Below are 14,177 nucleotides of genomic sequence, written 5' to 3' on the forward strand. Positions count from 1 at the left end.
CTGCAGAGGAGAAACTCTATCCTTGGCAGATGAACCACAGATGAAATCACAGAGAAACTATGAGGCCGAGCTATGGGCCCACAGCTCTGTGCACTCTGCACTGCTGCAGATTTAGATGCAATTGTCATAGAAGAGTCATGGATTATGCAGCTGGGGGCTAACGCAGGCCAAGGTCAGGGCTGTGATTTCTGACCCCTGTTCACATCTCCCCCTCCCAAATGCCCAGGCATTATGTGAGGGTCCCGAAGCTAAAGAAAGCGATAGAGGCACTATGTTTGCAGCTCTTGCTGCTGGCTTGCACTGATTGGTAAAAGCAGGAAAACAGCTGCAGTTTCACACAGAGCTAACGGCACGGTTTAATTAATTTTTTTATTCAAAAAGCTTGGAATCCAAATCACACCACATAAACAATTCTTGTGACTTGTATGTATTTATCAATGGATTACACATAGAATAACTTGCATACAGTATGTACATGTCTAGTCTCTATAGGAATGATATCAGGCAATTTACATTGAAAAATAGAATAGATTATTCTAAGCAGCATCTTGTTGGTTAAACATACAACTTTTTAAGTGCTTCCTCTTACAAAAATACATACAGTTCATTGCAGCACAATGACAATTTAAGGAGTATGCAGTCTAAACACTGACTGAGCTACCACTTTAAACCACTACTATATTCTGAGCGTTTTTGAGTCAATGTATAATATTCATATTCACACAACCCATCCTACCCACCTGCTCCTCTTAAAACAACAACAACAAAAACTTTGAGTACTGGGCTTCATTTCCATTTTGATCTTCAGATGTGAGAATCAATCAGAATTTGTCAGGTGTAAAATTTTCCTAAGGCTCTCACAAACCTTTCAAAAAGAAACTTGAACAAAACTTCAGACCTCAAGTTAAACTGTCAGAACGTATACTCTGCTGAATGGTCTGCAGTCCAGAACCAATTGCCTCCACGTTTAGATGTTCTGTGGCTTTACAAGCGTCTGTGAATGGTGCATCTGTAAGGCACCTGTTACACTGATGTATTAGTGAGTATTTTGCTTGTGAAGGGCTTATGTTTTGTGTCTTTGGTGTAATATGACAAGTCTAATAGTTGGGAAATCTGTAGTGATCTCTTTGCACAGATGATTCAGATTGCAACAACCTGGTCTAAAGGAATAAATCTTTTTGAACATGTTCTTTGATTATTTCTGTCAGCTTGGGCACTTTTAAATTTTTTACATTACTTGATGTGAGACAGGCAAGCAGGTCTCATTTTAAAGCTATGATGCATAAAAAGACATGTTCACTAAGATCACCTTAGAATCTCCTCTTTGAAGCAAGTGACACCTAGCTAATCACTTTCAATAAAAAAAATATGAGAATATTTATGAGTACAGAACCTCCATCACAATCTGGCCTACAGTGTAACAAATACACAAATACAGGAAACATGTAGCTTAAAGAGAAATTAGCCCAAGAATATGAGACCTCAAAAGTCAGCCCAGTGACTCACTGTGAGGGACCAACGCGTGTATGTTTAGAGGGCATACATGGAGTCAACACGCAAGACTTCAGATGTGGAAGAAAATTAGATATTGTGTATAACACAATCTTTGTCACTGAAGAAATACATTCTTTTTTTCTCTCCTTCATTTAAACAACTATGTCCATGTTGGAATGCAGCAAAAATCTACATTTGCTCCTAATGTGAGCTACACCTCCAGGTTTTGGAAGAAAGAAAGGGACTACAAGATGTCCACTGGCACACTTAACTCGAGTAGTTTAGCAAAATTATATCTAATCTTTTGCTCCTCTACAATTTCAAGAGATGTTTTATACTACATTTGTATAATTCCTCATTGCTTTGGTCAGTTTGCATATTCGCATTTTACTGTATAGAAAGGGAAACCCAAAATCATTTTGTCAAAATCAAAATCATTTGATAGTTGAGTGTAATTATTTGGAATTTCACACCTTTCCAGAAGTGAATTCATTGCTGGGCTTGAGAAAGCATTACATATATATTAAAGTTCATATGTGTAAAAATGTATCTTAAAAAAAATATTAAAGGCAATGAAAACTTAAGTAGAAATTACATGTTTAACCAAACTACTTCTACTTTACCAGAAGCTTCACCACTAACTTTTGGGCCAAAGGTATTGTTAGACCAATAGACCCAGTAGACACTGGAGGCTTTGGGTCACCCGGAGTAGCAGCTGACTAGACAATGTGGTAAAAGCATGATATTGACAGAATTAGCTTATGTGAATTAGAAACAAAATGTTAAGGGCTCATAAGACACTGTATTTTCTTACTAGCTATGAACAAGGCTCAAATGTTACATTTCTGTACAAAAAACATTACCGTCACGGACACAGAATGTGTGGGAAAAGGCACTACTATAGGGACAGCTGAAGTTGAATGCACTTGGAGAAGCTCTCACATAGCCTGTGAATGTCCCCGGGCCCATGACCTGACCACACCTGCTGGTGGACCATGCCGACCCGACCACGCCTCGTACCATCAGTCCTGCTGGTGGACCATGAAATGGAACCAGAGATCAGCAGCGAACACGCATCCTGCTAGCAGACTGAGGCAGGAGTCGCTGAGCATCCAAACACTCAGGGTCCCTGCTATGGCTGTAGCTGTGGCTGTGACTGTAGCTGCGGCTGTGTGCCACTAAGGGCCAAGACAGTTCAAGAAGAGGACGGAATTAAGGACACATGACCTCAAATGAAGAGAGATTAGGGGAGAAGATAGGCGTGTTTGGGCTGCTCCTGCGAAGCATGTCTGTTCTTTGATCCACCTGTAATCGGCTGAGTGCAGTAGTCCATTTAGCCAAAGTCGATCCGGGGACGATATTCAAGTACCATTGGGTAGGCCTAGTGAAAGGAAGGCAGAAGGCACTGTCAGGCAGGAATTAATACAATTGCAAGATGGTTTTTAGTTACAACTGAGTAATGGACTATGGACTTGAGGCTGCACCACTGTACTGTGACAGTGTGTCAACTCCACCAACACCCCCACCTTCCCCAATGAGGCTTTTTTTGGGTTTTGGTTTCTTGCCACATGTCCTTCACGTGGTGTGGCCTCATTTGCCACACCACCCAGAGGTTGTAACGTTACTATGTTCTACCCTTTAGAACCCTTTTTTGTTTCTTTGACTGACTGTCGGTCATTAATAACACTGTTGTGTCAGCTTTCTTTGGTTCTGGTTAGTGCACTTTTGTGTTTTGTTTTTTTAGGCTTTGGCTTAGTTCCTTTCATTAAACCCTTCAGTTGGGGACTCATCTTTGCTTCCTCGGGTTTTCCTCCATGTTCTACACCCGTGACAGAGACTTTCAATTTCAACCACCAGATGCACGTGGGAAATGAAAGAGAAGCAGCATGTTACACCTGAGAATTAAAATATCTGATCATAAAGCTTAAATAAGCATCTTCTAGAACTTTGCCCAGACTGAATAATAAGGTTACTCATGTAAACACTGGTGACATATAGTGGGCTCAGTGGCAGAGAGAATGAGATAATCTGGATAGCAGTTAAGTGTGGTTGAGTCACTCCCTCACACACACACACACAAACAAACACACACATACACACAAATGTCCACATGCACACAGACACATACACTTACACATGTGTGCACACACACACACACACACACACACACACAAACAGTTCATTCGTATAACCCTGGCAGGGGACTATTTTTAGAGAGAGAGAGCAGAAGAAGGTTTCTGTGCATTGCCAGAGAAAGAGGAAATGAGGCGTAGGCCCTCACTGACCCACTTCCGCGTCTCTGCCGCCCAGTGGGAATTCCTGCAGAACCTCAGGTAGCTGGCACGCCTTCTCCCCGCTCCACGTACCAAGAAAGCGACACCTCCATGACACTACTCTTTTGTTTGCCTCAGTGCTTATTATGTGAAACAATCGCACCGCTCCAATATTGATTCCTGAATCACGTGACGATCGTGGGCTGGTGATAAGGCATGCCCTCAGCCTTTTTCCTATTTTACTGGGAGATAAATGGGCTCTCTACATTGCTTGGCAAATAATAATGTGCACTTTTTTCCAACATGCTGATCGATATTGCAGTGATTCTAGCACAGAGCTTCAACAGGTGCTCTCGTTCCTTAGACTCAGTATATACGCTGCCTCAGTGGCTAAGGTATGTAAAGTAAACTGTTATTTTAAACATATATGATTGACTCATTTAAAAAACCTGGACTCATTAAAGCTACCTACAATACCGCCCTAAACATGAACACTGTACTCTGCTGATTTGCACATAACTAAATATTAATTAAGCACTTCCTCCTATAAAATACCTTTATATGAAGTCAAACAAACACCCCCCCCCCCCCCCCCCCCCCACACACACACACACACAAAAAACGTGTGTTACATTTAAAGGACTGAAATAGACCCTGACCAGGGACTGACAGGAAAGTGCTTCAAACAAATTGACATGACGAACGAGGACAGAGGATTGTGGTCCTAACGGTGTCAGCATGGAGTACCACTAAAGAACGACTCCCCAGAGGGCTGAGCAGGAGGGAGTGCGAGCCCAGATGAGAGACCCTCGCACAGGGACAGCAGCCGTGAGCCTTCACCCCATTCCTGTGTGCTTCACTTCAGATTCTTGTGACCTAACCTCTGACCCTGCAGCTGCCTGAGCACGCACTACCTCATCTAAGAGCGCATCACTGGTCCAGATTTAGAGTACAGGCATCTCCATGGTTACAAGTTAAGGTCTAGTTCACATGACCGACACCCCAAAAATTGTTATCTTAAGTTCAAGTATATACTCTGTATGACCAAAGGTATGTGGGCACCTGACCATTACACCTCTATTAGTTGGCTGGACCATGAGCATTACTGTATTCCAAGGTCATCTTGTTTTGTGCACAGGCAACTGTGTTTTGTGCACAGGGCCACCGACTAAGGGCCTTCCCTAAACTGGAGCCTCATGACTGGAGGCATATAACTAAATATCTGTAGTATTCTGTAGTCTGTAGAAACCTGAAGTGTTAACATTACCACCCACTGGAACTTGGGGGTCTAGCCCAAATCATAAAAAACAGCCCCAAAGAACTGATGAAAAAGGCCGGTATGTTTCTCCTGTTATCTGCCAAACCTAGATTCATCCATCAGACTGGGAGACAGCAGGTTTACAGCAGGTTTCAGCACTTCAGAGAGCACGTTTCCACCGCTCCAGTGGTGAAGTGCATCACACCGCTCCAGTGGTGAAGTTCGTAACACCCTACAGCGGACACTGCGCACTGTACATTGTCATCTTATTGGCTTTCTAGCTGTTTTTTGGCCATGATGACCAATTTCAGTTAATCTGACATCTCATAATTCTTGTGTTGACATTGCTTCCATCGTACGTTTGGAAGTCTGCAGTGACTGATTCCCAATTTTTTGGTGGTATGTGCATAGCACTTGGTAACCCCACTCTGTGTGGCCTACTGCTTTGTGACTGAGCATTTAAACTGGGGCAAAAATAGTAGGGCAGACATTTCACGAACTGACTTGTGGCAAAGGTGACATCATTTGACGGTGCCAAATTTAAAGTCACAGAGCTCTTTAATATGACCCATTCTACTGCCAAAGAATAGCTATGTACTTGACTTACATATACCTGTTAGCAATGGATGTCCTGAGACACTTGTATTTAATAATTCAGAGGGGTGTGCACATCTTTTTGGCCATACAATGTACCTGTATGGTCCTTTCTGTGGATGAAAACCATTATGAAGAAAATGACTACAAAATGACCACGTAGTTGTTGACAAATCTAAGTTTTTTTCTTCCTAATTGAAAATGTTCTTTGGTCGTCCATCACTATGGTTTTCCATAGTCAACCAGGTTGTTCTATATTGGCAAGTTTACCAGGGCATAATTGCTTTTTAACTGTGTTTTTTTGAAACGGTATTTTGTTTCTAATTGATCTGTTCTGATTCGTCAGCATCGTGATAGGTATTCTTTGGTCCTCACAATCAAAAGCTTTACTCTGCAGAACCAAATGTCAACATCTAAGGCTTCCTGTTAACTCTCCTGAGCACAAATGAGTCATGTAGGTGAACACAGCTGGTCAAGAAATGAATGATCAACATGGAAATAGCCTCACATTAATGAAAACAGCCTACAATTTAGTTTCACAGACACTGTCTCATATCTCACCAATACTGTGTAACTGTCCAATTACTTACACACTGCCCAGTTACTTACACCGAATGTCTGTATAATCAGGCTTCTGAGAGTTGTCGTTTTTTACATTAATGTTTCATAAGGTTTGTGTAATGTGACAAGCTTAAAATATATGCATGACAACATCATGTGACAGCCATGAGTGTCAAGTTTCTTCCTTAGATTGCCAAACAAGCGGCTGCCTTTTGATTGGGTGTTCTTGGCCTAGCAGCAACCCGTGGCTGAACCAGAACAGGGCGCTCCCATTCTATCTGCAGGTGAGAGGCTGCAGAACGAGCTCACGAGCAGAGAACACGAGACACTGGCACGTCTTACATTTTCGCCACGAAGCCTCCATCTTGTCATGTAGATGAACTCCATGGTGTGATCTTTTCCCATGATCTCACCATTGCATAGAACATCTAGCTGCAGAGAGACACATGGAGGGTTAAGTTACTACTGCATGACAATGCGGACACACACAGAAAAAAAAATATTATAATAATAGTTCACAGAAACAACATGCAACTAATTGCATCTACTGTGTACTCACTATGGCTTGACATGCTTTTGAGACATTTTTGAGCTTTGTGCTCATTAATACACACACACACACACACACACACACACACACACACACACACACACACACACACGCGCAAATGCACAAAGTACAGGCATTACCTCATAAGAGCTTGGAAGCTTTAGCTTGAGACTTAAGAACTTCTTGATTGTTCCGACAGTGACTCGAGTTGAGCAGCGGATAAATTTCTTCATTAAGCCCTGCAGAGGATATACAGCACATTACGACAGCTGTGCTATGTTCTCCAAACACTGCTTCAAGGTGAACCAGTCAAGATGAACTACACTACCACACTCACACTTCACTGTCAGCCTGAACAAAAAGAACATTAGATAACAGGCTTAAAAACTGCATCCTTGTCATTAGGGAGAAACTGATGTGCTGAGCAGGGGCTGCATTAGAGTCACAATCTGATCATATATGACCCAAAGTGTCAGTGAACATGAGCGGGACTCAAAGTGGGAGGCAGAGGCAAGAGGAGCTTCTTCATCAGCGCATCATGTCAGACCCTCAGTACTCAATTAGGGGGAATTAGAGGGAGAGAGAGAAAGGGGAGAGAGAGAGAGAGAGAGAGAGAGGGGTGAATGAACAGAGTAGTGAGGGAGCACGGGAGGTGAAGGGGAATGATCAACGTCTCTTTTGTTCTTGAGAACACAGACGATCTACCTGGTCTTTTGTCTTAATCAGTAGGGACTGTATGCAAAGAATCTAATTCAAGATCATGTCCTGCTCCTGGGTGGAAGGGAAGTGTTGATCAGAGAGAGAGAGAGAGAGAGGGAGAGAGAGAGAGAGAGAGAGAGAGAGAGAGAGAGAGAGAGAGAGAGAGAGAGAGAGGGCCATGATGAAGGGGATTCAGAGACCCAACATGGCTAACCTTAACAATGTTCTCTCCCATCTGGCCATTGCTGCGTAGGCAGTCTAAGCAGATGGCTATCTGCGGGTCGCCCCTGTGGTAGTCGCCATCCCCTACATCGCTGTTCTCTTCAGACACCTTTGCCTTCTTACACAGGGGGCCATCTTCTGAAAAGCAAGGACGCTAATCATTGCTTCTGGACTAACACCGGCGAGGCAGGAAGGCATACGTGGAGACGATCACAGAACCAGACAGACGGAAACAGAAATCCTGTCGCGCTCCGCAGGTGTAAGCGGGAATACACGGGGAAGACAGCTAGAACATGCAGAAGGCATGAGGAGCCTTGTTTTTACAGCCACCGAGTGAATATTCCCCAACAACCAAACAGATCAAAAGTGCAAACAAGCCCAACAATCACGCAGCTGAACGGAACAGACGCGGCGTTTCAAAAGAGCGGCCGCCTCCTGCCCCATTCTTCCTTACACATAAGAGCGAAGATATTCAAGAAGATGCACTTGGGGGAAATGAAGAGGAAAGTAATTATGCGATCATTAAGAATTGCTTACAGCTGCACACTCTTGCGAGTTGTCGTGGAGACTGAAGCCCCTCAGTAAAATTTGCACGGCTGACACGCGATTGGATGATTTTCAGTGCTAAAAGGACGGCAGCGACACAAAGCGCCCTTTCTGCGAGGCATTCAATAAAGCCAAACCGCTTCTCTGTGTCGACAATATTTGAATTTCAAACCCAAGAGGCAGCACGTTTCAGAACAGCGAGATCCATGTCGCACGAGCCGACATTGACCTGATGTTCCCGTCTGGTCACAAACTGCATGAAGCACTGCAGAGGTTGTTTTTTCCCCATCTCTACAAACTGATACTGCCTCCAGGCTTGATCAACACCGTGACACACCTGTAAAGGCTCTAACCTGTAAAAGCTTCAGCCTGTAAAGGCTGTAGCCTGTAAAGATTGTAGTCTGTAAAGACTGTAGTCTGTAAAGGCTTTAGCCTGTAAGAGCTCTAGCCTGTAGATTTCCAGTCAGGGTGGACATGGAACAGTGTAATGAAGACATCTACTCCCCGTAAACCTCTTTGAGGGAACCTCTGAAATACAGACCTGTATTTTTTGCTTAAGAATGTTCTCAATGGGACGCCTGAGAGTATAATCCTCTTAGGTATTTGTGTCTGAGTGATTGCTTCCCTCCACACACACCTTGGTGTGTTGACACGAAGAGAGATATAATCAGAGCTTCTCGGAGAGGTCTGCCAAGCGCCAGCTGTCTGCTGTCACCTTTAAAATCGAAATTTAACACCCCCACTGGCACCTGCGCAGCTGTGCGTCTCGACAACAGGCTCTCAGGCCCAGGCCTCATGCTTTAACCTTTGCACATACGCTATAGGCAACAGGCGTTCAGTCTGTGAATCACATAAGGCTCCACCTAGATGCTTTCAATTAGGTCTTGTGATATTGTGTTTTCTTTTCAAGAGAAAGGAAGAGAAAACCATCACTGTATTTTGAACAATGCTGATGGGGCCATCTGAATTCTTTTGTCGTGATTCTTTTGTCATTTCAGCTGGACATTTGAAGAAAAATGCTTACCCTCACCATTTTCTTTTGACTTGTTCCTTTTCCAGAATTCAATCTCCTGTTGCTGTTCCTCTGAGCAGAGAAGCAGAGATGCAAAGAATGAGAGAGAGAAATAAAGTAAGAAAGGGGGAGAGAGAGAGAGAGAGAGAGAGAGAGAGAGAGAGAAAGAGAGAGTCAAGGACTTTATGAATAGAGGAAATGGTCCAGTACTCTGCCTACTCAGCCCCATCAGTGACACAGTGAATTGCTGTCTTCAACTTCCAAAAGAGTTAAGGACATTTCAAACACCATTTTAGCAAGAGCTCAACCAGCACACTTACTTTCTCGGAGACCAGGCACAAGCTTGAATATGATTTCTTCTAAAGTGTTGTCCAACCTTTATAAATGAGAGCAAGAGAGAAATTACAGGAAAAAAAACAACCAAAGTGAGTGAACCAGGCAATGAAAACACATGAGCCATAAAGCTCCTCTAGTGGAGGAGCATTTGTGCCGCCATCACTGATGTCCAGGCGGAAGCACACGGAGAAGCTGGGTGGGGCGGCTATCGTGTTTTTGCAATAGCCAGGGGCGGGGCTGGCCAGAGAGGCTGCACCTGTGCACAAGGCCGGGGTGTGGGGGCATTTGTTGGGTAGTGGGTGGCCGGGGTCAGGAAATAGACCCAGCTGATATCTTAGATATACACAAAACGTTCCCGCACCAGTATTGCCAATGTCAAATTTATCTTCCAGAGACTCTGCCTCTGCTCAATATGATGTTTCCCGCTATACAGGAAAAGGTTAATCAATTTCACCTGGGACTCCCTAAAAAGGATCTTAATCAATGCACATGTTTTCACAATCATCATATATTGCTAATTTGTTGGGGTCAGTCACAGTTTAATGATGAATTTGATTACAGCCAGTGGAACACACATTGGGTTAGAGCACCGATCTGGGGAACGATTCCTTTTATTGTACAATGTTAAATGTTCTCAGGTAACTTGTGTCAAATTTGCAGCCAGTTACTAGAGTTTCCATTGTACAAATGTGAGATATGCAACTTGAAGTAATTGTGCCAACAAATTCAACCAACCACACGTATTACCACACTCAAACAATATGCATTCAATAGCATTTAATAAATTTCAAAAGATACATGGCTGCATTAAACATTTTTAATGAATTAACAATGAATTAGTAAACTCGTAGAACAATCATCTGTGTTCATATAATAAGTTCTGCTAGTTTACTGTTTACTGTACAATGACTTCAAAATGTCGTGGTGTTTTACTTACCTCTTTAAGTTACAGCACACAAATGTTTCTTTGGGCAGTGCGTTCTTTGTGATAAATGTGTAATATGTGTATGATTCAACAGTTTTCTTACCTTAACATTTCCAGGGGATTTGTTTCATGGACTTGGATCCCGCATTTAGGACACTCATTGCTGTCTTCAAAATGCTGGACGATACAACTTTTACAAACTATCAAAGGGAGAGAAAATTTAAATATCACATGAACTCACAACGAAGTGAAAAAAGCTGGTTTACACTCATGAACATAATCAAATCAATTGACCTTTTTACTGACTATTAACAATAAGCCAACATAATGAAGTTCATTTTTATGCAGTATTCAGCTCAAGCAGCTTTCTATGAGGAACTTGACCACCCAACTCTGGGCAAAACTTGGCTTTGTTGCCATGCGAGGGTCTGCCAAACGCTCTGGGATATCACTGCCATAAGCTGCAATGTTTTACATCTTCCTCGAATGTTGTACAGTTCTGCGAACCCTTGCATCTGTGGTTGGAACCCTTGCGTCTGTGGTTGGAACCCTTGCGTCTGTGGTTGGAAGGCTGGAATCTGGCGCTCTGCGTGGTGAAGTGTGTGTGTGTGTGTGTGAGAGTAAAGGGTCGCGGGTGAAACGGTGCCTGAAGCGCGGGGATGAGATAAGACTTTAGCAGGACAGGCCAGTGAGAGCAGCACCTATCACCACTCCACAGCCAACCGCTGCAGCAGACTGCTAACTTAGAGCTGCACTTACGCATACACACACACTCACACACTTTCACACACCCATACGCACACACATGCACACACTCATGCATACACAAGCACACACACACACTCACATGCACACCCATACACATGCACACACATACATACACACCCACACATGCATGATGTCAATCAACTGGACTTCACCAATGGCACCATCAGATGCACAAATTGCTCTGAATTCAGATGTTTCTGAACAATGTCAAAAGCAGGCAGACAAAACCAGGTCAGCAACACTGGTCAGAGAGCTGGGCTAAGATATAGAGCGCACTGCCCCCCTGAGCAAACTGCTACATGTGCGGAACTGCCTGTATGCAAACCACTGACCTATACATCCTGAGCAGCCATCTGAAGCCTTCCTGTCATACCCATCCATCCGCGAATACAAAGTCAGTATCACAACTGACCAGCACTGTCTGTGCCAAAGATTATCAACCACCTCTAATACATTATGTGTGGCCAATAAGAGATCGCACACAAATGGAAACGGTCACAGTATAGCCACACTTATTACCATAGTGCTCCTCTCTAATTCGCTTCCTGTTAAAACCAAATCTTCCTGTCAGCTATAGAGCATTATAGCCAGGCTGTGCACTGAACCAAAATCCTGGTTGGTTTTCTTCCCCTCTGAATCACAGTTTGTTGAAAGATAAGAAACTGACTCCTACAAACAAATAATTTGAACACACACACACACACACACACACACACACACACACACACACACACGCACACACGCACACACGCACACATACACACAAAAAGCTTATTCAAGGAGGAAGATATTTGTTGTCATGGTGACTGAGGCTACAGATGACTGTGCTCGCCCTGTCGAGTGGAGAGGTGTCATTTCTGGGAGTGAGCTCTCACCTTTACCATCACACTCCATCACAACATACAAGAAAACACAGGCGGACCTTCGGCCCACTGTTTACAAAAGTAAACACACAAACCACAAAATCACAGTCAAATATTTACCACCAGTAAACACCCTTAGCAGCAGACGATGAGGGGATCAGATTACATTTCGATCCAATCTCATATTCATAATCATAACTGTGGTCAATAACCATAACTCACTGTTTCGGAACACAAAAGGCATCAATTATCTTACCGAGCCATAAGCAGTATATATTTTTATCCACTGTATGCTCTCATGAGCTGTGGCTGTCTGTTAAATGCCCTGAAAATTATAACCTTATATAAGAAGATGCTATCATAAGGCTTGTAAGTTATTGTTGCTGTAGAAGAGGCCTCTGACATCAGTATCCCATGATCTGCACAATGTGTACGCAATACTCTACATTTCCCATATTGTCTGTTATACAACCTGGAGGCTCACTCGTGCTACGGGGCAGTGGAGCAGCAGTTCACTCACAGGTATGCAGGCACTCTGTTACAGTGGTGGGCTTGATCAGGTATCCTTTACACACGTAACAGGTGATGAAGTGGTTGAACTCCTTCACCAAGTGCCTCCTCTGCGTGGTCATTTTCACCTGTTGCCGCTGAACTGCTTGAGGGTTACACCAGTGCGTGCGGGGGTGTTGAGGGGTATACGGACTGAACGTCTGGGCCTCAGAACACTGCTCTTCTGAAGGGCGCCTCGCCTTTACTAGATGCCATGCTCAACGCTGTGTGACATCATATCACGTGTGCTGCATTTCCCCCATTGTACTCGTGTGCTGAAGCCCACCGTACCTGAAAAAAAATTTAAGAGTGAGAAAAAGATTCAGTTCATCTTTTTATTTCCATGCATTCACTGCCTTAGTGACGTAGCGCAAAAATGATTATCAGTCTTCCTAAATTCCTAAATTATGTGTAAGGAATCTTGTTTTTGTGCTTTTGTGACTGTGTATTAGACTTAAGGTCGTAGCAATTATTAACAACTGCCATCCGTACAGGTGCACCTTGCTTTATATGATACTTGGAAGCCCCGCCTCCTCTTTCCAAACGAAAGCGATGGCTTTTAGAGTCACTCCCGGGGTGTTGTGGTAAATTGCAAAATACCATGCATGCGCTATATATGACACTGTTGTAAAAGGAAAATGCGTAAACACTAGCTTGAATCTAAACTTTCAGGACGAATTTACATGACATGAAAGTGGGGGTTAAATGAAGAGACTAACATTTTACTATCTGACAGCAACACCGTCACGAAGCGTACGTAGTATAATCTTGACATGCCAGCTTTAGTGCATTTCCTCAAAGTTTTGGATTGCTAAAGTTTGTACAGTCTCTACAACCTAAAAACTACACTCACTCGAAACTGGACTGAAGGTTTTTAAGTCAGATATGTCACTTCATCTCGACGAATGACCCTCATTTCAACGTTAGCCACACAAATATGTAAACTTGTAATAGCGCAATGTCCTACCAACATCAACACGCCTGTCGTTCGCCTGCACTAATACTGTCAGCGTCATCCTATGCGCCACCTCTCTGTAAAATTAGCTACGTTTTAGTATCGAGAAACGCCGTAAAGCGATCCTTTAAAGCGGACTTCGTCCCAATTTGCTAGCATTTGTGAGCCACTTTAAAGCGAAGAAGAACGAAACGCTTAGTAGCCCCCACTAAATAACTGCCACTAACCTGTCATCTAACCCCGGGACCAACACATGGCTAGGAACTTGATATATGACATACGATCGGGTTTCCATCCCACTCGAAACTTTACTATGAAGACACCTGAAAACGACACGCAATCGCATCGCGTAGTCGGCTTCTACACTTTAAAGCGCATTTCTTACCTTCTAAATCACGAGACCTTGTTCATGGTGGTGCGCAATAATTTCACAAATGTACAGTCGACTGGAATATGAATCAAGTAATTGTCACATCAGAAAGTAGAAGCGCAGAATACGGAACTGGTTTTAGTAGAGATGATAGGGAAAGGGGGCGGAGGAGTTTCCAGCTCTTGTTTACGCATTGCTGCTT

At 43.4% G+C, this 14,177-nt stretch overlaps 1 protein-coding gene across 4 annotated transcripts; it reads right to left on the minus strand.

Moving 5' to 3' along the window:
- Nucleotides 1-355: 355 nt before the first annotated feature.
- Nucleotides 356-14,177, minus strand: pcgf5b (polycomb group ring finger 5b). 4 transcript variants are annotated; one of them, XM_077000203.1, is made up of 9 exons: nucleotides 13,991-14,177; nucleotides 12,622-12,941; nucleotides 10,574-10,670; nucleotides 9,530-9,585; nucleotides 9,222-9,281; nucleotides 7,644-7,786; nucleotides 6,871-6,969; nucleotides 6,523-6,612; nucleotides 356-2,875 (listed from the first exon to the last, which is right to left on the minus strand). In XM_077000203.1, exons 2-9 carry the CDS (start codon nucleotides 12,731-12,733, stop codon nucleotides 2,828-2,830), a joined length of 705 nt encoding a protein of 234 aa, XP_076856318.1. In that variant the 5' UTR covers nucleotides 12,734-12,941; nucleotides 13,991-14,177; the 3' UTR covers nucleotides 356-2,827. The 4 variants fall into 4 exon arrangements, with proteins under 4 accessions (XP_076856318.1, XP_076856320.1, XP_076856317.1 ...); XM_077000205.1 differs by having other exon boundaries at nucleotides 9,228-9,281; nucleotides 13,991-14,176; XM_077000202.1 differs by having other exon boundaries at nucleotides 7,644-7,789; nucleotides 13,991-14,176.

Source organism: Brachyhypopomus gauderio, chromosome 3 (assembly GCF_052324685.1).
Source record: "Brachyhypopomus gauderio isolate BG-103 chromosome 3, BGAUD_0.2, whole genome shotgun sequence".
Taxonomy (NCBI): Eukaryota; Metazoa; Chordata; class Actinopteri; order Gymnotiformes; family Hypopomidae; genus Brachyhypopomus; species Brachyhypopomus gauderio.

Coding starts and splice junctions, on each gene's coding strand:
- pcgf5b (XM_077000202.1), bottom strand. CDS start 12,733: ATGACCACGCAGAGGAGGCACTTGGTGAAGGAGTTCAACCACTTCATC. Junction 9,586..10,573: donor AATCCCCTGGAAATGTTAAG/GTAAGAAAACTG, acceptor TCATTTATAAAG/GTTGGACAACACTTTAGAAG. Junction 6,970..7,643: donor TGGGAGAGAACATTGTTAAG/GTTAGCCATGTT, acceptor TATCCTCTGCAG/GGCTTAATGAAGAAATTTAT.